Source organism: Fusarium sambucinum, chromosome IV, assembly GCF_050947815.1.
Source record: "Fusarium sambucinum isolate potato_lamoka chromosome IV, whole genome shotgun sequence".
NCBI lineage: Eukaryota > Fungi > Ascomycota > Sordariomycetes > Hypocreales > Nectriaceae > Fusarium > Fusarium sambucinum.
Window position 1 is genome coordinate 2457852 of NC_139291.1, and position 23916 is coordinate 2481767.

A 23916-nucleotide genomic window follows, 5' to 3' on the forward strand; every position below is an offset into this window, starting at 1 on the left:
CTTGATGATTGGAAAAAAGCGGCCTTTGAGAGGCCCTTCGGGTTTGGTAGAGAATATATCGTCGCTGTAGATTTCAATTCGTGGTATTCGGTTACAATGCGTCCTTTAAGGGTGCATGACGGTCGCAACGGTTTGCGAAAGTAGGCGGTGTCGGATACTTTGGATTGTCGGCCGAGGGTACGAATCGAAGGGTTTTTGTAATTCGACTGTTACTCTGTCGTCGCGATTTGATATTCGACAGTTGGTCGTGATGATAGGTGGCAGTGACAGAGAGTTGGCGATGAAGATAGCAACCAGGTACCGCGTTCAGTTAAGGGTGAACAGGAGATCGGGGAGATCGGATCGTGTCGGGTGAGCTATCGTAAACAAGACTCGAAGCTTCGGAAAGGCACCCTCAAGATGGGTTTGCTGGATAGAGGACCGAAGTCGAAGGGTAAAAAAAAAGATGAAGAAAAGTCGGACGAGATACGTTTGATCAACGTCAAGGCTAGAAGGGGAATGTTTGGCGGTGGGCAGGCGAAAGAAAGAGATGGATGGCTGGACGGCTGGATGGATGGACCTTGTCGCTCCAGATTGTCGGCCGTAACCAGCTAAGGACGGCGCTGGGAGCTTCGTGGAGGCAGGGCGAGCGGGCGTGACTAAAGGTACAAAGGCACCAGGGAGCCTCGACGATGACGAGACAAAGTCGCCGGATGGCAGCGCCAATTGGTGACAGAACCGACAGTGGAGAAGTTACCGGGGCGCAGGGGTGTGTGAGCCAGCACGAACCAGTCAGCAAGCGGGCGAAGGCGAGAATTTGAAGGGAGCCTAGAGCCTAGGAGCTTTGGGGGGTCGAGTTGAAATGCGATGCGTTGATGAATCTGGCCTGGTTGAAGGGGCGTCTGCAGCCCAAGTAACTAGCAGATGGACTAATTGGAGCGAGGTGTGCGAATCAAAGTGCTCACAACCGGATATCGTTGGTTACAAAGAAACCTCGACCGTTCGTGGCAGAGTTGATTTACGGCCTTTGGGGAGGTTTGGTTTGCAACGATGTCAAAAAGGTAGCGCAAGCGGAAGGAAGTAATGTCAAGTAGCGGAACCTTGTCTGTCTCACTCGACTGTGAAGTGAACTGTATTAGTTAGATGGGATGTATGGATGACGGGAAGTGACGGGTTCATATCCCATCCTACGCGGAATAAAGCAATGGGATGCTACCAAAGTGAGATGAAGAGGATTAGTACCTGTAAGATTGGATATGGAAGTAAGAAAATAGAAGTTGGTGCCTATTACCTGGGCAAGTATGTATTGTACCTTCCCTAGGTTAGTAGGTTCAAATCCGATTTAAGCAGGAGGTCGACATGGTCGGACGGTCTCACTGTACCAAACTTACGGTGGACTCTCTCATGTCATACAGGGGGTTGCGTTTCAACGCTATTCTACGCCGAATTGAAATTCCCATTCCCATTCCCATTGCGGATATAATATCAACAACACCTACCCGTCGCCATTGTTACTTATTTTCTACAGTAGTGGACGTCTAGACAGACGCAATTTGTCTGTTGTATTCTGCTCATCTCACTATCAAGGTATCTATCTACCTTGATACCTGGGTATATTATTTACCTCTGTGTGCACTCACGCACAGGCCTAGCTCCCCTAAAACTTGAGCAGCGCCACTTTTCAGCTATGCGTTTTAAGACTCAAAAGACAACACGACCACCTGTCGAAAGAAGCATTGCCAGTTACTTTTGATCGATTAGACTTTCATTGCCAGTTACTAATAATATGTTCAGAAGAACTGTGAACCATTCCCGTTGTCTTACAATTCCGGACCAGAAAAGTGTGGACCGATCGGAAAGATGGGATTGTCACTCAAAAAGGGACTAAAGCCAGCCAGAACATTCATAGCACCTTGATGTTTTAATAACCTTGACGACAACAAAAGCATATTGCCGGATACCTTTACGACGAGTGAGAACGCTCAGGGAAAACTCATCTTTGACCTTCTTCGACTGGACGTTATTACCGTTCGTCCCTTCTCTCCTGACTCAATTTGCGCTTGACACGTCCCCCCACCACGATTAATCACCGATATATTCCTCAAGCGTGCATACGAACACTCGAGTGTTAGCGCTCCTTCAGCTGTAGGAAAACTTATCAGGTACTGATCGGCGTTCCAAAATCGCATTTGCTGGTCATTATCTCAAACCCTCATCCGCTGTGGCTTGGCCAGAACCACGCTTCCTGTCCATTATCAATCGCCATGGAAAGACTGCAGACCGCGTCTTTGTTGAAGGCATCTGGAGCGTCAAATGCCTGCTTCTTGAAGTCAAAGTCGAATGGGCGGGGCTGGTGGAGAGAAACCCTATGTATGTTTTGCCGCCCGCACACGGCAGCCCTCTGGTAGCGGAGCGGAGTTGAGCTTCTTCAATTGACTCCCCTGCATGTACCGCGCATCCCCATGTTTCCAAGTTGCCTTAGTTGGTATCGACTCCCAATCTGTGGTGGGCTCGTCGCTGAGGGCGCTGCCCGTAGCGCCGTGGGATCTCTTACACAGATGTTGGAACTATTTATCCGCATTCCTCACACAGGGCCAGTTGAATGGCACTGAAAAATCATTGACTTAACGAGCATTCAAGATCTTTTTCACACTTGTGCAGGAATCCCACTAGAAGGTGTTCTACATGGACAATCAAGCGTACGATGCACAAACTTTCGGATTGCTGGACCGATCAGGAATACCAACAACCTAATAGTACCTAGGACAGTACATACCTTACCTTACCCTGTCGATGGAATTTTAACCAGGGGTTTCGCCGGGGTACCTGGAGACTAAGTGGAGCTAGCACGGCAAACCTTGTCTACCTAGGTACACACATTATTGCATATAATTATCCATCTACTTTGTTCCTCTCTACCACACTATGTACTACATTGATGTTTGCGTGCAGAAACGTCGTGCAGGTCCCCCAATCTTTCCTATTTCCCTCACCGATGCACCGGTAGGTAGTGTTGACGGTACCAGGTTTTCATCCTTGACTGGTATTGCTGGAGAGTTGCATTTGAGCAATATATTGCAATACTGTTCTTTCGTCCCAGCTTATAGGAACACCATCCATTTAAAGAAATAAGTGCTTTTCTTGACTTGAAATATCAACACCAATCGCTCTCTCTATCCACCTGAGTGTGCATCCTTGCTTTTTTAATCCTTTGTTTTATTAACCTTTCCCCCCCCTACCTTTCACGATTGTTAATACGGAATTCTAGGGCGCGCGGTGCAATCGCAGAGCGCGTACAGAGTACTTACAAGCATCACACGGAACACATGGTCCTCGACAAGGCTTTCAGATGCTTTACATCTGAGATGACATGGTGATGCTGTCGGTCCTTCGTGCTTTATCCGTTGACGGAAATTCCTGTCCTGTCTTGAAACAGCCCAAACAATATAAGTCAGTCAGCTTAAACTTAAACTCCAAGTTTTAATGTCATATTCTCTTTGACAGCCACATATCAAAATCACGAAAGGGACATAATCTGTGTTTTATCAGCAACCATGTAATGATTGCTGAATTATGCCATAGCCGAGACCCTTCTACCGGTCAAGTCTAGATAGAACAGTTCAAATGATTCATCGACCTATCCGTACTTGTCATTTTACTACCTACCTAGGTAAGCCTTCTCATCCGGCGCATAATGTTTCATGATGTGTCAAGACCTTTGACTCGAGACCCCTGTCAATTGAGCTTTATTCCCCGCTGATGTCCCTTACAAGGCCGTCTTCATGGATATAGCCTCGAGAGATACTAATAAAGCTTGGACTTTTCACGTCTTTACATTCCTGTCAATTGTGTTGAGTTGCCGGTGGCGCACTTATTAGCTTTAAACACGATGAGTTACATATTCATCCTACTGAATTGATGTGCAGTCAATTGCCAGAAATCCGCTGGAATTGACTTGACATGACTGAATAGATTCATGCCACGATGTGATGATTTGATTATAGGTCTTTCAAGAGCCTCATCGTTCACCGGTCTGTCTCCGATTGGATTAATGACTATAGTAGATTCGATGCTGCCAACGCAGTTTCAGTTGACGAGATGCATGCTGGCTGCCTTGAGACCTGGCTGTGTCTTGTTTTGGGCTTTTGATTGGGGGCCTCTTTATTCCGCAAGCGTGGGTTCCAAGCTTTGCCAGTGATATCTGGGACATGACGGACCCCTTGTGATTGCTATACAGCTTACTCGCTGGGATGGGGAGGAACAATGATAACTTGTGTGCAGCCATAGTGATGTTTGCCTTGGTTCGTTTGAACAGGTTGACGACCAAAGCTGACCCTCGACGTTTCGTTGCGTCTGCTGAGGAGACAATGACATGCAAGACACGTCGACCTACCTTGAGACATGGGTGCGTCTGGCCAATGACACATTAGCATGAGAATGTAGAATGGCTCAAGACCAAGGCGTTGATGAATGGAATGCCACAACGTAGGTACTCTTTAAAGATGAGTGCGTGCACCTTGATAATTGCGATACTACAGCTCTAAAATAGGTGTATGTAGATTGGTCGAGTTGCCTTTGAGAAGTACTTGCTAAACGACGGGGAGTTTACAAAGGCGGAGGAGAGATGTTCAATTTATGTGCTGCATATATTAGTTGATTAATTTGCCGTTGGCGATTAGTTCATATCCATGGTTAGTACTACTGGGTAGGTAGGTAGGTAGGCAATAAAGCAGCGAGCATTATACAGTACTTTGTTAAAGTTTTGATCCTGTATCATGGGGACGTGCTTGTTCGGAGGTAAGTAAATTGCCTGTAGTGATCATGGACCCCTCCGGTCCTCTGGTGATACCTATCTACCTTTAGACTACCTACATTGTACTAAGGGATCGGCTTGGCTTTGTTTTTTTTGTTCCAACCTCTTTCTGTTCTTGTCTCTCTCTCTCCCTAAAGCGATCCACCTTAAGTAATTTCATCGAGGTAACGACATCTACTTGCTATCGGCGACACCATACCTCTATCGAAATCGCATATCTGGCCCACCTGTGACCGTTATGCGACGTTGAACTTTCATCGACACGCGCATCTGCCTCTGCAACGTCTTACAACAACCTTCTTGACCGCCTCACCAGAATTATTTCGACAACGGTTTCAGAAAGGGCTACTTGACCAAAACAGACACCCAGCTTCTCTCGAGAACTGGGCGCCTCGTCGTCCAAAACTTCTACGCCTTCGCCTTCGCCCTCCGCACACGAGTCAAGCAAAGTCCTCTATAACGGCAGGACAAAAGACACACGACTTATCCAGGAAAACTCTTGAGCAAAAATATTTATGGCTGACTTGTAGCATATTGCCTCCTCCCCAAAGAGAAATAAAAGAAGAAGAAAGATCAGTACAATGAGCTCCGACGAATCTCCTCCTGTCGAATCCCCTATCGGTCTTGGCGCGCCGCCGCCCGAGTCAAACGATGACCTCAAATCTATCCTTTCGCCGATTCTGCCCTCTTCGCCCGCACCTTTCAACAAGGCCGACTTCATACCGCTCGTCACCGTTGTCGGATTTCATCATGCCAGAGGCCCCGAAGTCGAGAATTGGTTTGGAGCTCAAGAGGGGACCGATCCAGCCGCAGACTATGGCTGGTCCTTGCTACCTTTTATGGCCTTGAGCGATGGTGCGCACGCGTGAGTTCGCCCACTTGACTGCAGTCGCCTCATCTACTTGGAATGGCGACGCTTTGCTTTTAACGGTGCTGAGAACATTGGGTAGATCGGAAGAGGACTTTTCTTACTTCACACTTCTTCGCCCAGAGACAGCTACGAAGCCTGCTACGTCACTCTTTGGAATATCATGTACTCGGCAGCTTGACTCAACCCAACTTATCAACCGCCCTGCCGACGTCACACGTTCTACCGTCCAAAAGGCTGTTGTGGTCATTGCCGACAGCCCCCAGTTCTTTGGCATGCTTCGCGAGCGCCTGAGTATCGTGACGCAGGCTTGGTTCGCTCAGCGCGAGTTTACCGATGTTGAGATCCTCCGCAGGTTCCAGGAGAGCTTAGCAGATGAGAAAACCAACGTGCTGAACGATCAGGTAGACCGAGACCAGTATCTCGGTATGAGTCTCCGAGAGTTGATTCACGAGTACAAATGGCAAACATTAGTTCTCCTGAAGTGCTGTCTTCTTCAACCCAAGGTAAGATCTGCCTTTGCGCCCCCTGGAACGTTCAACGCTGACTAACTTGGCCAGATGCTTTTCTTCGGCTCGAGATGTGACAAGTTGTGCATGATGCAATTTTCTCTTTTGTCCCTGATACCCGGCCTCATTCGCAACCTCCAAGACAGTGCAGACCCTGAACTCAATAGTTATGAGACGAGCCTGTCAAAACCTACGAGTTTGCGAACTAGTGATCGCAACTCTCTGTTATGCTACATGGGTCTTCCTCTCCAGATATTTGGCAAGGTAAGTCTCGGCGCACCAAGTCGTGTCTGGCAGAAATTAACGTAGGGGTAGGGAAGCTTATTTGGGCCTTACACCCCCTTGCAACAACTTGACATTCTTGCCGACTTTGGTACAAAGTCCTACATTGTTGGCAGCACAAACTCTCTCTTGCTCCAGCAGAAAGATCGCTATAGTGATATTCTCATTAACTTGGATGAAGAATCAGTCGTTATCAACTCACAACAGCTCAGAACCGCTCTTACCCTTACAGCTGCGGACCGAAGATGGATAGATTACTTGACCCATGAGATTAACGAGACATGGGATGATGCCAATCCTAACAGACCCAAGACGTTAAAGTACGTCGGCAGCGAGGAATTTATTAGGCTACAGTTCGAGGAGTATATTCTTGCACTCATCTCATCCGTCAAATACCACAACTACCTCAATGCCAACCCAAACAACCCCAAGGCAATGCTTCCTGAGGTTGATGGCGATCCTGTTGCTGACTTTGGCTATGAGTGGGTAGAGGCTTGGAAGCGTACCGAGAACTATCGCATGTGGAACACACACACTGATTCTCATTTATTTGACATTGTCGACCCTCGGCATCCTTGCGCAGGCGGTCTCAATATCGAGGATGTTCAACGCCGTATTGCAGAACAAGTAAAAGAGTTACATCTGGACGAGCGTTTTGCTCAAGGTCGAGAAGTCCTCGGCAGGAATCTCGCCGCCGGCCGAGAAAAGGCTTCATTCGTCCTCAGCAAACTTTATGCCGATATGGAAGCTTTACGAGAAGCCCAAAGACGCCGTGCTGAGGAAGCACGAGCAGCGTCTCCCCAAGATGCATCTGGCCAGTCCACTGGCTCCGATGCATCCAAAGTCGGACAGACTGGACAATCGGCCGGTGCACGAGCAGGAGCCTACATCGGTAGCTGGACCGCTTGGGCTGGCGAGAAACGTCGAACGAGTGGCTGGGGGGCTGGTTGGGGTCGCAAAGCAAACACCAAACCCGACAAGTCTGCCGATGACTCTACATCAAGCAGTCCAATTGATAGAGATTACCAGATGATCAGCACTCCTATATCGCGAGGGGGTAGTTCGGATGAACCGGGTCCAAGAACACAAAGAGGAGCGAGCTTCAGCGAGAGTATACTCTCAGGGGTCAGCGAGCCCAGCAGCCGACCAACCTCAGGAATCAACAAGCCTTTGCCTGGCCCGCCTGTACCCACAAAGGAGGACGACGGATTTCAGACAGAGGGAGTCGTTGGTTCGAAGGACAAACTGGCTGGTGCAAGTCTTCACCCTGACGTGAACGGGGTAGCGATGAAGGATTGATTAACCAATATAGTCTGACTATATGGGACGACCGCACCATGACATACAGGATATGATAGCACAAACCGAAGTATGTGACTTTTCTTAGCGAAATCCATACATACATATATGGCATTTAGTATAGCTCGTCAAAATCTATAATTTATACTTGATCAAGTCACGACAAATCACTCTAGCCAAACGTAAGAACGGACAAACCGAGTCTGACTTTGTATGGACGTCTCTTGATTTCAAGTGTATTTGAGACATTCTTTCCTCGCTGCAGCTCATTCTAGACCCCTTTTATACCTATATCCGCACCTCCATCAATACCAATGACCTAGTCTCCTGTCTCTGAGGCGTTTCTCTCTTCCAAGCCATGACAGAGACCCAAGAACATGTAGAACGAACATTAGGATAAAATGAAGGGGTGTTAAAGGGGGGGGGGGGGTTCATAGCACTCTGCGCTGGGTTCGAGGTGCCGACCATCTAATGTTGACCAATTCCCATCCTCATCGTCTTTGCCCATAGCCGCTTCCTAGCCGCTCATGGCCGCTGAGATCACTAAATAATCATCCTCTGAGGTATACGTAGCAAGTTGGGTATACGGTGAGTGATAAAACGAGGAGCAAAGGTGAGTCACCCACCTTGACCTCGTAACGATATGCTATAACAATCAACCAAGACTTAGGCAAGGTATCCTAGCTCATCATCCTCCAGACGCTCTAAGTACTCCTTGTCCAGCAGGATTTCTATGCACTTCTTGATATCGCCGACTTTGGGCACGAACCGCGACCGGATCTGGTTGATGGTCTCACTGACTAGTTGCGTGTGCTTCATCTTCTTACGTGCCTTCATGATTCGTACGATTGCGGACTGTAAGAGAGTCAGTAAAATTCTCCGCGATTAGAGGAAGCAAATACATACCTGAAGAACCAACTTTCGGTCCTCCTCGATTGTCTTGTTAGTCTCGACCTCCTCTTGCTTGGTCTCCTTGGTACCGCCAATGTTCAGATTGATACGAATCTTTTTGCTCTTGAAGTCATAGTTGAGCTTGAAAGTTTTGCCAGATCCTGGCTTTTCACCAGCAGCACCTGACATGATGAGAACCTTTGCCTTCAGAAGAACAGCGATTGCCTGGTCTGAAACCTCCTTGCTAAGTTGGGTAGCGCTGAGGATATCATCGTAGCTATAGCTATCCTTCTCATTGAAAAGAAGTAGGATGGCCATCTGGTAGATTGATACCTGAAAAGTGTAGGGTGTCTTGCTTGCCTTGCAGTAGCTTGCCTTGATCTCACCCTTGCAAAGGTTCCACATCCACGTAAGCTTACGGCCATCATGCTTGTGCTTGTAGAAGCGGGTGAATCGCTCAATCTCGGCTGCAATTTCGGGAGGCGGGTTGAAGTCAGTGTTGGCCGCTGTCAACGGCCAGAAACCTGTTCCCAAGATGAAGAAAGTTGAGTCAACTACCTTTGTCGACTCAACGCCTTCGAGGTGAACCCGGAACTCCTTGTTCAGGTCCCCTGAAATTTGCATGTCCTGGAACATACGCTGGAGCTTGTTGGTATACTCAAAACCACAAGCTTCCTTGAGTTTGCTGATCATGCTGGTCTCAGCATCATCGGAAGATGAGTTGCTGTTCACTAGACGTCGGGCAAGCATACGAGAATAAAACTTTTGGAAGACATCCTTGTCTTCGATGTACTTGAATACCGTCATTATCTGATCGAGTGTATGTTCCAATTCGGATTCCTCGATGCTTGTGCTGCTCTTTCTGAGCAAAACATCAGCGTACTTGGCCAGTAGCTCCGGCGACTTGCTGGACCCGGATTTGCACACTTCATTTCGGTTGACAAACTCTCTGCATGCGTTATCCAGAGATCGTGTGAACTCGGGTTCGTTCTTGAAAGCTCTCTCGACAAGGCCCTGGTACTGCGTGTGAATATCGAGTAGAGCATCCACATAAACCTTTGGCTCGAGCTTGTCACCTTCCGCAGACTGAATCTTTTGCACGGCAGCAAGACCAGCCTTTCTGACATGTGTCTCGAAACGGGCTCGAAGAGGGTCCAGGCCATCTGGAATTCTTGATAAGAGGTTGTACATTCTGGCCATGTCCTCCTCTCGGTCGTTATCAAGAAGCACTTGAAACTCTTCTCTGAGGAGAGCTGAGTGGTCCGCAATGAGAGCTTGGTTGCAAGTCCTTTTAAGCGGAAGGGCAATGTCCCGATGCAAATACATGCCAACGCGTTCCTCTTCTTCGGCAAGACGTGTCTCAGCCTTCTTCATATATTCCACAACACTGTTCTCTGCCACAAACTGCTTCGACTCGGCAAGGTAGAATTCCTTGGTAGCAGTGAGGAACGGGCGCTCGAAATGGAAGCGATAGACATCGAGCGTGGACTTGGATGGGTCTGCCTCGTCCAGTCCCAGGGAGACGAAAGAATCCACGACTTGCTTGATTTGGCTATGCTCGATAGTCTCGCCGTTCCTTTGCTTCTCAACAAGTTTAAGGACAGCATCCATGACCTTGACGTTGACCTTCTCAAAGAGCTCCTTCCTCCATTGTACGAGATGTAGTGTGTAGACGTCGTAGATGTTCTTTTTACCCTCGTCAATCTCGCGCTTCACCCAATGTCGGTTGAGGTACCGGAAAAGGTGATGGATGTACTTGGCAGCGACTGTGTATCGGCCCCATTCCTTAATGTAGAAAGCGAGCAAAGCCTCGTCAGTGTGCGTTTTGCTTTGGTTTACCAGGTCCTCGAGGTGGTGCTTCAGGTAATCTATAAGCTTATTGTATAACTCTTCGCCGAGAAGATGCGCTGTCAAAAGTTAGATATATCGTCCACAAGTAAAAAAAAACATGCTATTTGTACTCGCCTCCTCGGTGATTATTGTGCATCGCAGGGTTCATGCCGACAGCCTTCTGAGATGTGCAAAAGTTGTGGACAGCGCTATAAGGTGTCAGTACATAACCCCAATGAGCTACAATCAAATGTCACTAACGTATATACGCCCATGTACATCTGCATGTCGATACCCTGTTCGAGTTCGTTCATGACGCGTGCGATTCCAGCCTGTAGGTAGGTCCATCTGTTCCAGTTAGCTTCTGCACTTGGAGAGTTCTCACGCGTGCGGCTTACGTTGCCCCAATATCCTCCCTGTTGGGTATGGGGGGCATCTGGCTCGGCGCGCCCATCTTTGCAGCCATCGTGCGCGAACAGTCGGATGTTGATGTTGGTTTGAGGATGGTATCAACGATGGAGGCGGGGTCGGTATCGAGGGGCTCGACGCGATGTCGTCACAGTCGACAAGGTGGGCTTGTATGGTGTGAAATTAGAAAGCAGTGAGCTGGAAGGCGGAAGTTCAATGCGGTGGTATGGATAATCCTCGGCGCAGTTGTTTGGAAAGAAGATGTTGTCAAAGCTGGGTCCGAGATCCTTAAGAACGAGGAAGTCTACTGTCGATTTAAGAGGCGGCTTCAGATGGAAAGCAGCATGAAAGTAAGGGCTGATAAAGTTTTTCTTTTCTTTTGAAAAAAGCAACAGATTATAAAGTTAAATCAGTCCGTACCGCGCCAAATGAGTCATGAAAAGGAAACAACTCGTGAAATGAGGGCGGTTCTTTACGGTCAAGTAAGTGTACGGGAATGGGAGGAAGATCAGGCAGTAGGTCAGACCGCAGCTGGGATGGAGAAGACATGGCAAGGCGTAGTCTACCTTAGTTGGCTGAGGCAAGGCCACCCCTCGCTACAAGTGGCTTAGTACTTAGTTCTGCCACTTGTCACCGCTTCAGGCACGGGCAAGGGTCTGGAGAGTGTGACGAAGGGAGTCTATTTCAAGATTCCATTGTTTCAAGGCTGAGTAGTAGACGCCACGAAACACATACAGTTTATAAATTGACAGAGTTTAATGAACTAACCTAACCTTGGAGATTCACTGTAAGGAAAAGAATGGTGTAGATAAAGAACTGCCAGTTAATACCACTCTTGTCTTTTTAAATATTTCACCATGAAGCATTATACAATGTCTAGTTTTATTCATTTCATCTACTTGAGGTGTCCCTGACACTAAGAAATATACGTTTTATGGGGTAGGTATGGAAGATACCTGCCTACCAATGGAGCCATGACCGTGACTGATGATGATAATACTGATAAAGGAAAAGGAAAAAGCAGCAATGAACGCTCAACACGGTCTACCGTGATATCAGAGTCAAATGTCATATCCCAACCATCCGCGCGCCATAAGCACTCCCTGCTCAAAGGGGTATCCCAAAATTCAAAAGCCAAGTCCGTTGCACCAATTCCCCGTCCTGACTAACTAGGTAACTAACCGTGTCCACTGTCGTCCTCACCTCCTCCCAGACGCTCCACAGTGCGGAATATGTTGACTGCAAAGTTCATCGACCAGGCAATCAATCCTAATAGCATGAATGCTGCTAGAGCCTTGGATAGGTTCCGCACTGCAGGATCGGACAGGTTGTGGTAAACAAGGCTTTCGAAGGCGAGTGCTGTGCTCGCGGATTTGAAAATGATGAAAAACAGGTCGAGCAAGATCAGGGAAATCTTAGAGACTACTGATCGTAAGCCCAGGGGCTTTCCAGTGTATTCGTCCCAGATCATGTACCCAATGTATGGGATGGCCACGCAATCTACAGCGACGGCAACAATAGATTGTGTCTCCTCGGCCGAGTCCGTGCTATCGACGTCTTCGAGTTGATGTATCCGTGCTGCGACACCGAGTGCAATAATTGAGGTGACCATGACGCTCAGTCTAAACATCAGAGGGGCGAGAGAGTGGCGGATAGCCATATACCAGATGCGTTTATATGGGGCAAGGGTCTTCCTCTTTCGGGATATTCTGGCTTCTTCAGCGTTGTAGGGGTGTCGGGATGGCGCATCAAAATTCGGTTGTAAGTTTCGGAGAGCCTCAATATCCATCACTTTCGAGTCTTCGTTCGTCATACGACCCCAAGATGACGACTGGACAAAGTCTTGCCATGCTACGCTTGGTTGCGAGGTCAAAGCTGGTTTGTGTCCGGGCACAATAACGGGCTCTGCAGATCTCAAATGGTCCCATTTCCTACCACGCATCGAGGCGCGCCCATAACGCATAAAATGAGGAATTTTACCTCTCGTTTCCTGTCCCTGTCCTAGAAGCGGATCTTGTGGATCGACGAAGCCATCTTTTGAGACCCGTCTTTGGGGATCGCTTGGCAATGAGTTGTGTTGAGGGGGAACGGCGCGCGTGGGAGGCTGAAGAAGTCGTAGTTGGTCGTCGCTCGCCGAGCCATGCTCACCGTCATAAGAATTGATCCATGCTGTGTTGAAGGTCAGTTTTCGAGGAACAAGCAACAAAGTCTTGTACTTTGTGAATGCTTACGTGGTAAGGATCGAGGAGGGCGCAGTCGGGCAGATCGGCTCGCAACAGAGCTACTCAGCGTACGACCAGAATCATAAGTATGGGAAGAGTCGCAATGTGTGCCATTACCGGTTCCAGTTCGTGGGGGCGAAGAAGATGGAGTCATGACTTGTGTGCGGCAACAGAAAGAAGCCTCGTCAATGATCGCTTTGGTTTATATCTTCAGCCGGATGTCTTAGCCGGCGAGGGCGATCGCAAAACGCACTCAGAGCAAACTCTCATGGCAATCGATTTGTTGGAGCGCGGCTGAGCCGGCGGACACGCAGGACGGGTACCTAGAGGACAAGTCCACAACAGCGGCCTGACTTGATTATGCCGTAGTGAATAAGTAAAAATCAAGGTAAGGTAACTGGGTAATTAAACTGGTGACCGTCAAGGCTGGACTCGAGTTACGCAAGATACATGAGAGACACAGAAAACATTAATAAAAAAAAGGTAGGTATCCGTTCAATGAAAATGGGGAAATTAAGATGAGATTACGGAGGAGAGCGTCTTTCCATGTCCTTGTTCTTGGTCCCGACCTTCCATGACCAGGCGTTTCGACGCGCTGGTCTGTGCAGGCCCGTCATCCATTGACCGTTAGCGGGTGAGATTACCTGTCTCCTGTCGACTCTGAAAGCGCTAAAAGGCGTCATTGCCAAGGTTAGCTACTAATCCAAATTGCGCCGTGACCAGCCAGCGTCTTGTGCCGGTTTTCCTCCACCATAGAATGAAATCATGAGAGAATGGATGCCCGTTGTAAACACAAGAGAGTACATACTTGCTTTGCTAGGTATTGACACAATAAACTCTATAGAGTACCACAGCCCAGAATAAGATGATAAGCTCCAACTGTAATCCGTCATCCTCGCATTACCCCTGTCAATCCCAGTTTTGCCCAGAGTGGCTACTGATTATTTGCATACCTGCTGGCTGCCTCCTTGCAGCTACGTAGATCCCATAAAAGCACGGAGCAACAGGGTCTGTCCTCAGCTACTCTATTTATACGGATACGCGGGAAAAAGTCACAGCGTTTAATTAACATCACGCGACAGACAGATTGCCTTGCTCCATAGGTAGCGCCTAACAAGTATCAGAATCAGGAAGCTTTTCTAGATTGTCATTTTCAACTTTCACATGGCCACTTACTAACAATAATGTCATACAAATCTTATTTTTCTATTATTTACCACCCGTAGTAGTGAATTCTCCGATTCTCCAACAACGAGCCGGTAGCTGACCCCAGTCAGCCTTCCAACTACCTAGTTGTCCAGGACTGAGGTATTTGTTGGAGATGGATATTCATACTCGCGAGTTTCTGTTGGTTCTTCTTTTGCGCATGCATCAGAGGTTACACTTATCATGTCCACTGTAGTCATGTCCCTTAGATACCTTGCAAATCTTGTTTCAAACAAATTCAATCTCGGAAGCTGCATCAAAGCGGGTAATCCAGCACAAGATCTAATTACTATGATGCGTTATTGTTCAGTCATATTCCTAGGGAATATTGAAAGTTGATGAAATGAGTTGCGTCCAATCAAGCCTCAATAAAACAATCTTCAACTCGTTAGGCTCTAATTCCCGGTTTTAGCTCATCGACTCCACAGCTACCTAACCACCAACATGATAGTTACCTTAGTACCTATATCGTATGGATAACATCTCAACGAGTAAGTCAGTCATCATTCCTTGGCAGACACGATACAGATCGCACCAATTATAGTTTTGAATGTTTTTGATTTTCTAGTATTTTGTCAAATTATTTTCTTCAATACAATTCCTTTGGAACCGCATCAAAATATGATGTTGAAGTACAGCTGAAAGTAATATTGACCTCAATGAAGTTGATGTATGATCCGGTCTTCCAAGGCCTGGGAAAACCCCCTCTTCAAAATGGTCTATCTGTATTTTAGTATTTGTAAGGCCGTAAGTGTTGACCAGCCAATGTTTCGTGATAAATAGCTAAACAAGCCAAACGAGAGCTGGCAGGAAGTCGCCCCTCCAGTCCATTTTCGTAGCTGTCAATGCTATTGGTATCGGTATGTGATTGGGCGTGAATGTGCTCAATGTAGCCTGAATGCAGTTGTTGGAACAATTTCCGTCGGTCATCGCCCCGCCTCATTATCGTTCTTATGAAAACCCAGCCATTCGCCTAACACGCCTCCTGGCTTCGGTAGAGGACATTCCCTCTTGGCTCTGTCCAGTGCGTTTTCAGATTCCTCGGTTGACACATCATTGAATTGGACGATTCCGTCTTCGACCTTGGGATTTGCATCCTTTCTCTTCCACCTTAATCGTCGGCCATTTTCGTCAACCATAATATCTCCATCGGCGAATCGGGCTCGGGGAACAGGACAAGGAAGCATATGAGGGATTGTGACGACAATAAAGCAGGCGGCGACGGTCGTTGCGAAGAGCGACGACGTCATTCGCGACTTTGGGTGAAGGAGTGGTGGCATGATATGAGGCCAGGGTCCAGAAAGCGGGCGGTCGTTCGAGAAGGGATTAAAAGTCTCAATTGGTCGTTAGCGGGTGATTCAATGGATTGAGGGTGCCATTGAACTCACATAACGACCGTAGCATCGTCCTCTCGACACGCGTTGACCAGGTCGACGAGCCGGTGTTCTCGAGCGATTTGTGGTGGTGATCCAGAAATCCGGAGCTGCCCATTCAAACCTGAGTTATGTTATGCTTCTCATTGGCTACCGGTTCAAGGGAATTCGGCATCGGTAGAACGTAACGCCGATAGTAGCAACCTCCCGCGGGGCAGCAGCTTGCAGCTTCCAGATTGGCTCCACCTCGATAAGGCTGCTATCATCGGATAGAGCGTCACTCACCGGCGCGAATCACGAAATCTCCAAATCTATCTCCAACACACACGCGACCAGCTTTCAGTTTTCCCCAAGCATTGTCTTTGGCGGCAGATCGCAAATCCAAGTTATACTTTAGTATATATCTACCTATCCTAATCTTTTTATTTCGACGCCCTCCGAACAACATTTTGCCCGGCGCGCCCCAAACGTCACCCACTCCCGCAATAATGAGCGACCTTGACAAGTAAGGCTTAAAGCCCGATCGCCGATTACCGGACTGACCTTTTGATCCTAGGGCCATTGCGCAACTGCGCGCATGCCGACCGATCCCAGAGGCACAAGTTCGTGAGCTCTGCCACAAAGCGCGTGAGCTTTTAATAGAAGAGGGAAACGTCGTCACTGTAACGGCGCCAGTCACGGTATGCGCTGTTCCTTATTAAAGGCATCTGCTGTATCTCGACAACGGCTGATATCCCTGGCAGATATGCGGTGATATCCATGGCCAGTTCCACGACCTGATGGAGCTATTCAGAGTTGGTGGCGATGTTCCTGATACAAATTACCTTTTCATGGGTACGACATTTCATCCGGCGCGGTGTTGCAAATCTCATCTGGACTAACACAAATTTCTAGGCGATTTCGTCGATCGCGGTTTCTATTCACTAGAATCATTTCTACTCTTGCTCTGCCTCAAGGTCCGATACCCCGACAGAATGACTCTAATTCGTGGCAACCACGAGTCTCGCCAGATAACGACAGTCTACGGCTTTTACGATGAATGTATAAGAAAGTATGGCAGTGCTAATGTATGGCGCTACTGTTGCGACGTCTTCGACTATCTAGCGCTTGGTGCAATCGTGCTGGGTGCCTCAAACACAATGTCTCCTGGTGTGGAGCCTGTCGACGACGAGACTGAAATCGAGGTTTGCGACCAGAACGGCTCCATAATGAGTCGATTCCCCCGACGCCGGCCAGATGGAAGTTCGCAAGATCAGCTTCAAAGCCCAGGCGGAACGGCCATGGATAAAACTGGACCACCAGGCTCGGGCGCCTCAGGGTCCAGTGGCGGCTCAGTCGGAAACCCAGCTGGAGCAGTACTCTGCGTTCATGGTGGCCTAAGTCCCTTGGTCGATACAGTGGATAAGATCCGACTGATAGATCGAAAGCAAGAAGTACCCCATGAAGGCGCAATGTGTGATCTCCTCTGGTCCGACCCTGACGAGATCGACGGCTGGGGTCTCTCGCCGCGAGGAGCAGGCTTCCTTTTTGGTGCAGATATTGTCAAAGTCTTCAATCACCGCAACGACCTCAGTCTCATTGCACGTGCTCATCAACTTGTCATGGAAGGTTTTAAGGAAATGTTTGACGCATCCATTGTCACTGTTTGGTCCGCTCCAAACTACTGTTACCGATGCGGCAATGTCGCTGCTGTCCTCGAACTCTCTGAAGATGAGTCTGGCACGGGTCTTTTTGCCCGAAGCAACGGTGATGTTGGGAGGAGTGATGGCGGTGCCGGAGCTATGATGGACGGCAGTATGCCCCCAAGGAGCGGACCTGCGCGACGCTACAGAGTCTTCCAGGCTGCACCTCAAGATTCGCGGGGCATGCCTGCTAAGAAGCCGGTTGCTGATTACTTTTTGTGATTGGATAGATAGGTAGCATACGTTTGGCATTTATTTTCTTGATCGCTATGCATAAGGTGGTCTTTACATTAGGAGATTCATTGGGTTTTTTTTGGGGTTATGGATCGGCGCGGGAGTTGTACTAATTCAAAATTCATTTTCTTTTGCTGCCTGACTAAGGGGTATCGCTGCTAATACGCCATACAAATGCTAAACAGCCAACACAACAGTATCTGACGATTGATGTACTGAACATTCCGTGGTAGGACTCCAACAAAATGGCCAAACAAGCTCATACAATGAAAACACCCCCTGGTCCTTCTCTTGGTTCGGCTTCTACTCGGTGGCCAAACTTTTTCAGGCTTTCCAAAGCAAGCTGCAAATTGTCAAAACTTTCAATGGCTCCCCAGTTCACCGATTCAGGATGATCGTACACTGTCGTCAGAAACTGAATGGCCATGACGAGTTCTTCTTCTCCCTGCTGTTCACGTGCCTCTGAGGTCAAGAGATACGGCATCTGGCCAAAAACGGCACGTAGCTGCTCCTGTTGTTGGTCGGAAGGCTTTCTAGCCTTTTTGCAGATATCAGTGATGAGAGTAAGTACAACGATACCGGCATTGACGTCGTCAATATGGAAAGGTGAACCTGCACTCGAACCATTGCTTGTTGGGTTAGCTTGACCGTTCACTTCCTGGGATTCTTGTAGTGATCTCTCACTTGGTTCGGGTTCGGCCTCTTCTTCTCCAGCTTTCTCTTCGCACTTGTCTCTCTGCTGCGTTGGAGCGTGTTGTGAGGGCCTTTTCTTCGATAGTCTGAGCGGCAGGGGCTTGGACCAGACGTCCTTTGCCGGTCCTTGACCGAAATCTGCTTTGATCTCCTTTTGGTTATTTTTTGCACTTTCCTCGGGGGGTTCCTGGCGAAGTGCTTTGCTCGTCTTCCCACCCATGTTGAATGCAGTTTATTCCACTCCTTTGTTGGAAGCAGACAATTTGCGTATGATGTAGGAATGGTGGTTAAAGTTGGAGTTGCTACTGTGACTTTGATTTGCGGAAGACCACCGATGGGTGCAATTAGATGTATGCTCAATCTCCGAAGGGTCGAATAGATTTGTTCGCTGATAAAACCTTGGCTTGATGCAGAATGTGACATGATTGAAAGTTGGATGAAGCATCGAGTATGGATATCAAATGGCTTTTATGGTTCTGATTGAACATTTGCGTAGTTCAAGGTAGAGTATTCAGGGTGTTCTCGAGCGATTGTTCACCTTGTATTTCACAAAGAAACAAAGAATGTTCAACTCTTGGGCCTTCTCTTCCTGTGCTGTCAAGCATTGTCCTATACTTGGAAGCGTGGCTCGTCGGTCGTCCTGGAGATCGCGGTTGGTGTGAAGTACTGTAGGTGTAATGAAGCGAGTTGGAACTAATATGTCATTTGATATAAGGTGTCTTTGTTGTGATCTATCTCTCTTTGATACTTGCTGGCAATCTCTTTGTCCATCAGCACTGGTTGTTCGAACGACCTCTGTGAGTGTTCGAGTATGGCATTGCATCGACTGTCCGTAGAGAGTATATTAGTACCAGGCCTTTGTTCTTGCAGTGCAAAAGTTCGAGAAAACATCGTATAAACAGTCTTGAGCTTCTTTGAGCAATGCTGCGCTATGATCGAAGTTTGGTGAATTAACAAATCGTATCAGCACCGAATTATGCCTCTTCAAGTTACCAGCGTTGCGTCATGTAAACCGGGTCGAAACAGGACTGTGGACCATCGGGGCTCTATCTTGCCTTGCCATTCATATCTCATCATCTTGGCCAAGGCACGTAGTATATTCATTGATCGGTAGTGGGGCGGAACCGGTCATCGTCGACTCTGCTTCGTGCGGAGTTGTTTATGGGAAATATCATAACACTGAAGTAGATTTTGAGAGTGTTTCGGAGTGAGTGCCTGAAGATTTTGAGGCCCACGGGGGCCGCATAATCCATTGGGTCGGTGAAAAGCCTTCTGCATGATCATTATCCAGTCAACACGGCCCCGGAGGACCGCCATCCTGTCCAACCGGGTTATGAAAGGTATTCATTGGTAAAGTGTAGCCCAACGATGACGAGACATCTGTTTGCATAGGTGCCACAGAATAGCTGTGCCGACGAGGGTCATCCACCAAAGGCCCTTGTGCAGTGATAGCATGATAACCTTCGGTCCGCGAAACTTGAGGGTCAGAAAACATGTGCGAAGTGTATTGCTGAGGGTGCATCGACGAAGTAATCGAGTGCCTTGGCACTGGCGTCGAGACGTTAGAAGGGAGTGGTCGACTATGGGTGTGGGCATATGCTGGACCAGGCTGAATGGGCTGGCCAGGCTCCCATAGAGAAGAACTGCTTGTAGATCCACTGGCGATAGATGGTTCACGGCTATCCTGCGGGGGGATAACGTAAGACACGCCCGTTTCAAGAGTTGCAGGCCTTCTGGGAGCAATAACCTGTTGGAGGGATTGGACGCTCTCGCTTGGCGTGTTGGAGGCGAAGGATGATAATGTTGTCTGGTCTGTTTGTGTCACCGTCCCAGAGTTTAAGTAGTTAGATATGTAATCATCGCCGATTCCATGTCGGTTGAGAAGACCACGAAGCTGCCTGTTCTCCTCTGCAACCCTCCGCGCAGCGTGTTGTACCTCTGAAGACGCCTCAACACCCTGGAGCTCGTACATTCGAAGTCGTTGCTCCAATTCTTGAAGATACTCTCTCCTACGGGCCCGGGATCTTCTTTGATTATCTCTGATCCGGGCAAGGTTGGCTTTTTGCTAAAAAACGGGGACACTCTAGTGTTAGGAGCGATGGACGAAGAGGGGGAAAGGGGGCAGACAAAAGGACAGGAACGTACTGCTGGTGTGGACATTGGGTCGTTTATAGATGTAGCAAAGCAAGCGTTTTCAAGTGTGTCGAGAATTGGCATCCAGATAGTTCAGGAATCCAACAACGACTACCTTGAGAGAACACCGTAAGGCTGGTCAAATAACACTGATCAGGAGCAACAGGAAGTGCTCAAGACAGGTGCGAGAGCTCAAGATGGGTCAAGCTGAGATAGTTCAGATGAGGAGAACCCAGGTCTAACGGGACGCTTTCCCTTTTATCGAAAAGATTGATGGGGCACGGGAGTGACATATACCTGGGTGTTTATAAAGACTTAAGATGACAAGCTCATGAGAGGGCCCGCTACTACATGGAAATGTCAGCCACGGCGGCAAATATTTTCTTTTGGAGAGAGGGTGAAAGAATACAGAGGGATTGGGGGCCTCTACTACAATATGAAGAAAGTAGTAGATACATGTATAGAGGGCTCGGAGAAACCCATCAACGGACGAGGCAGCCCTATTGGGAGAACGACGACCGAGCTGGAGCGGGACGGACGAGACCATTCAATGCTAGTTATGTAGAGAAAGCTACAGGGCTGCGCTATGAAATAAAAGTTATGAACTAACTCCAATCCCAGCGCAAGTCAATCTGCGACAAAAGAACCGGTCAAGTGAGTAGTCAGGGAGTCAGGGGACCGGGCGAGCGAGCAGCGCGCCACCAACTCGATATGTGGGAAATGGTAACAAGCCACACTTGGGTGCTGCTCTTGACTTGTCTATTCGCAATCCCATCCAAATCTCGTTGCATTTGTGGACTAAGAGGCGAACGAAGTTACGCTCGCAGCGTCACGGTGCGTACGCGAGGGCGTGCAATAAAGATTAGACAGGTGTCCCACTAGTAAAGGAGATGTATATCATGTTATAGGCCTTAATGAGATGGCCTAGGGATGTGGCATGGTAAACTGTATCGGAACTTGTGAGAAGGGATTTCATTGAGCAGGTGTGCCAAGTTGCAGTTGATTGAACAGGAGGTGATGCCGCATACAAGCTGCCCAGGGATCTTGTCGCTTGAGGTAGTGGCTGAGAAGGTTTTGAGTTCGTGGAAAGCGGAGAGGGAGCTGAGTGACGGAGGTCCGGGACAACAGAGGGACGAGGATCAAAAGGTCAATGTTAGCGATTCGATGAATGGGCTTCGTTCTATGGTCAGGGAGGAATCCATCAACAACGACGTGATTCGGTGATTACCAGCCCAAGAGCTCCGAGAACACGGCTACCAGACGATACATCACACCCACTTTGGAAAAGTCGCTGCAATGGAAGACGGGTTGGCGTGAGCCGTTATTGCCCCCTTGTGGCGATAAGGTGGGTGTAAGTCAGACAGGGTGCACTATACGGAGATCATTGCTGAGCCACGCGCTCATAAATACACATCCTTGACTTGAAATCGATTTGGAAAGACTTTGGAGAGACGAAAGTATCGAGCCCTCCCAAATCGTCCAACAGTGCGAGGTTCACACAATTGTGCAGAATTGCTTGAAGAAACTGCACGTTATTGTCGGAGACCGATGCATCAGAACATGACCTTCTTTGTCTGTAAGGCAGGTAGCTAATTAATCGAGGGGCGGCTCTTACCTCTGAGCTAATAAGTTCCATGTCAAGGTCAAGGTTAGCTAGCCAGCTAGCATCTTGATGAGAATTACCTAGCCCGCTGACAGGCATCGTGTTTGGTCTAGGTAGTAGCAGGTAGGTCATGACGGAAAGTGTGGACCCCTGGGGGTAAACTGGGCCATTCCCCAGTTGCCAGTAAGGGCTAAGCTTTGGTGGACGAGTTGCCGGGCGCCGTTTTCTTTTTTCGAGATAGGATACTGTCCTGTAAGTACTCAGGGTACTGAACAGGTCAATAAAGGACAGTACACAAAGACTGGGACAACGCTAAGTATGCACGGTCTGTCACGATTAGTGGACGGGAAACATTGGAACGGGAAGAAATACATAGCAGACTGATAGCAATAGAGATGTCGTATATCGCCGTTGAAGGCGTTTCAGGCGTTGACTGGTGGATCGACACTACTTACAGCCCAGGTGTTCTGGTGCTGTGGTAAAAAAGATTGGTAGGTTGCACGAACTCCATGGGCCCGACGGCGTGTAACTTGGGCCCGGCACCAACGGCCAAGCATAACAGCAAGAAGCGGTGATGATTGGGTTCAGGAGAGGCAGCCCAAAGCCAGGATCCATGGATCCGTTGTCCGTACGAAGCGATTCGAAACGGGCGCAAAATTCAAGAAAAGCAACATCTTGAAGCGCTGTAACGAAAATTCGAATTTGGCGACGACAGAGTGAAGGCCTAGAACCAGTTGCGCGAGTGTAGGACAGGGAGGGTATCCATGCATGGATCAATCAACGCGGCGGTTCAATTTGTAACGGCACAAAGACAAGCCTCTCCATGCAGTACAGTGCCGTACAGTATAATGCAGAGGTTGGGAGGCAAACCATAGGAAGCTCATCAATGAGGTGGTGGTGGTTGAATTGCCTTTTCTAGATATGTACTCAAGGTTCGAGGTGAAATGACAATGTCATGATACGATGAGCCGAGTTCTAGTTGTATGACGATGGCCATAAAACTGAAGAGGTAGGAAGCAATCACCAAGGGAACATTGTCATGTGCCTTCCCACCTGGCAGTTCTGCACTACGGTACCATTTATCTAGATAATTCCCTTCCCCAATTTCTAGGAAGTGAGCCAACTCCACTGTTTCCCTTTAGCGGTTAGAACCCCCTAATCTCGATCTTCGTCAGGGAAGAAGAGAGGCTGTTCCAAGGGTTTGGGACTCAACGTCTGAATGTGGCTGAGGGGCTCAAGATCCAGACCCTGTCTCCACCTCGGCAAATGCCGACCAACCACTCAACATGAAGTTGTTAAACATGACTTGCCGGATTCAAATACTGACTGCATTGAGACAACAGAACAAAATGGTGTTTTTTTCATTATTACCTCCGTTACTATATGATTCTACAATTCTTATATCAACCAATCTTGGTGTGATGCGTAATCAGTACAATACAAACTAAAGTTTGTCGAAACACAAAACAACCAACTCATCATTCAAAAACACATCATTTTTATCAGACCTTCTCCATGTATTGTCAGGCTTTTTCAGCCGCTTATGCGATACGTCAAACAAAACATGCCATGGGCATGGTCGTGCAATCCCAGTACCGTGGTAATGGTAACGGAGGCTACCGGATTTGTGTTCCGCAGCGACTATTACAAGTATAGTAGAATACATCCAAGCTGAACAACTGCGTAATACGCCATCTGAGAGACAAGAATGGAAAGGGGGACCTATTGGCATCCACGATCCATCCACTGCAATGCAGTATACGTTGGTCATCAACCATCAGCCGAGGACCTCGGTAGGTGTAACAATAACCCAAGTTCGATCCGGTGCCTATTCACAAGCTGTGTAACACCAGAAACCTATTCAATTCATGCCTGAGAGATATTTCACGCA

General features: G+C 48.3%; 7 protein-coding genes across 7 annotated transcripts; 2 read left to right on the forward strand and 5 right to left on the reverse strand.

Annotated features, from left to right (window-relative positions):
- Positions 1 to 5373: 5373 nt before the first annotated feature.
- Positions 5374 to 7750, forward strand: FSST1_000829 (transport protein Avl9-domain-containing protein; the record flags this gene model as incomplete). Its single annotated transcript, XM_083234828.1, has 4 exons — positions 5374 to 5657; positions 5743 to 6166; positions 6221 to 6433; positions 6485 to 7750. The coding sequence occupies 4 exons, from the start codon at positions 5374 to 5376 to the stop codon at positions 7748 to 7750; spliced, it is 2187 nt and encodes a 728-aa protein (XP_083091011.1).
- Positions 7751 to 8416: 666 nt separating this feature from the next.
- On the reverse strand, positions 8417 to 10937 carry FSST1_000830 (cullin CDC53; the record flags this gene model as incomplete). Its single annotated transcript, XM_083234839.1, has 5 exons — positions 8417 to 8605; positions 8657 to 10548; positions 10647 to 10680; positions 10729 to 10819; positions 10870 to 10937. 5 exons carry the CDS (start codon positions 10935 to 10937, stop codon positions 8417 to 8419), a joined length of 2274 nt encoding a protein of 757 aa, XP_083091012.1.
- Positions 10938 to 12056: 1119 nt separating this feature from the next.
- On the reverse strand, positions 12057 to 13255 carry FSST1_000831 (phospholipase D regulator; the record flags this gene model as incomplete). Its single annotated transcript, XM_083234850.1, has 2 exons — positions 12057 to 13048; positions 13111 to 13255. The coding sequence occupies 2 exons, from the start codon at positions 13253 to 13255 to the stop codon at positions 12057 to 12059; spliced, it is 1137 nt and encodes a 378-aa protein (XP_083091013.1).
- Positions 13256 to 15233: 1978 nt separating this feature from the next.
- Positions 15234 to 15587, reverse strand: FSST1_000832 (uncharacterized protein; the record flags this gene model as incomplete). Its single annotated transcript, XM_083234861.1, has 1 exon — positions 15234 to 15587. The coding sequence occupies one exon, from the start codon at positions 15585 to 15587 to the stop codon at positions 15234 to 15236; it is 354 nt and encodes a 117-aa protein (XP_083091014.1).
- A 581-nt stretch (positions 15588 to 16168) lies between these two features.
- Positions 16169 to 17584, forward strand: FSST1_000833 (Metallo-dependent phosphatase-like protein; the record flags this gene model as incomplete). The annotated part of the gene is made up of 4 exons (XM_083234872.1): positions 16169 to 16185; positions 16237 to 16360; positions 16424 to 16514; positions 16575 to 17584. 4 exons carry the CDS (start codon positions 16169 to 16171, stop codon positions 17582 to 17584), a joined length of 1242 nt encoding a protein of 413 aa, XP_083091015.1.
- Positions 17585 to 17855: 271 nt separating this feature from the next.
- FSST1_000834 (uncharacterized protein) lies at positions 17856 to 18509 on the reverse strand (the record flags this gene model as incomplete). The annotated part of the gene is made up of 1 exon (XM_083234883.1): positions 17856 to 18509. The coding sequence occupies one exon, from the start codon at positions 18507 to 18509 to the stop codon at positions 17856 to 17858; it is 654 nt and encodes a 217-aa protein (XP_083091016.1).
- Positions 18510 to 19580: 1071 nt separating this feature from the next.
- On the reverse strand, positions 19581 to 20449 carry FSST1_000835 (uncharacterized protein; the record flags this gene model as incomplete). Its single annotated transcript, XM_083234894.1, has 2 exons — positions 19581 to 20354; positions 20435 to 20449. 2 exons carry the CDS (start codon positions 20447 to 20449, stop codon positions 19581 to 19583), a joined length of 789 nt encoding a protein of 262 aa, XP_083091017.1.
- Between the last annotated feature and the right edge of the window lie 3467 nt (positions 20450 to 23916).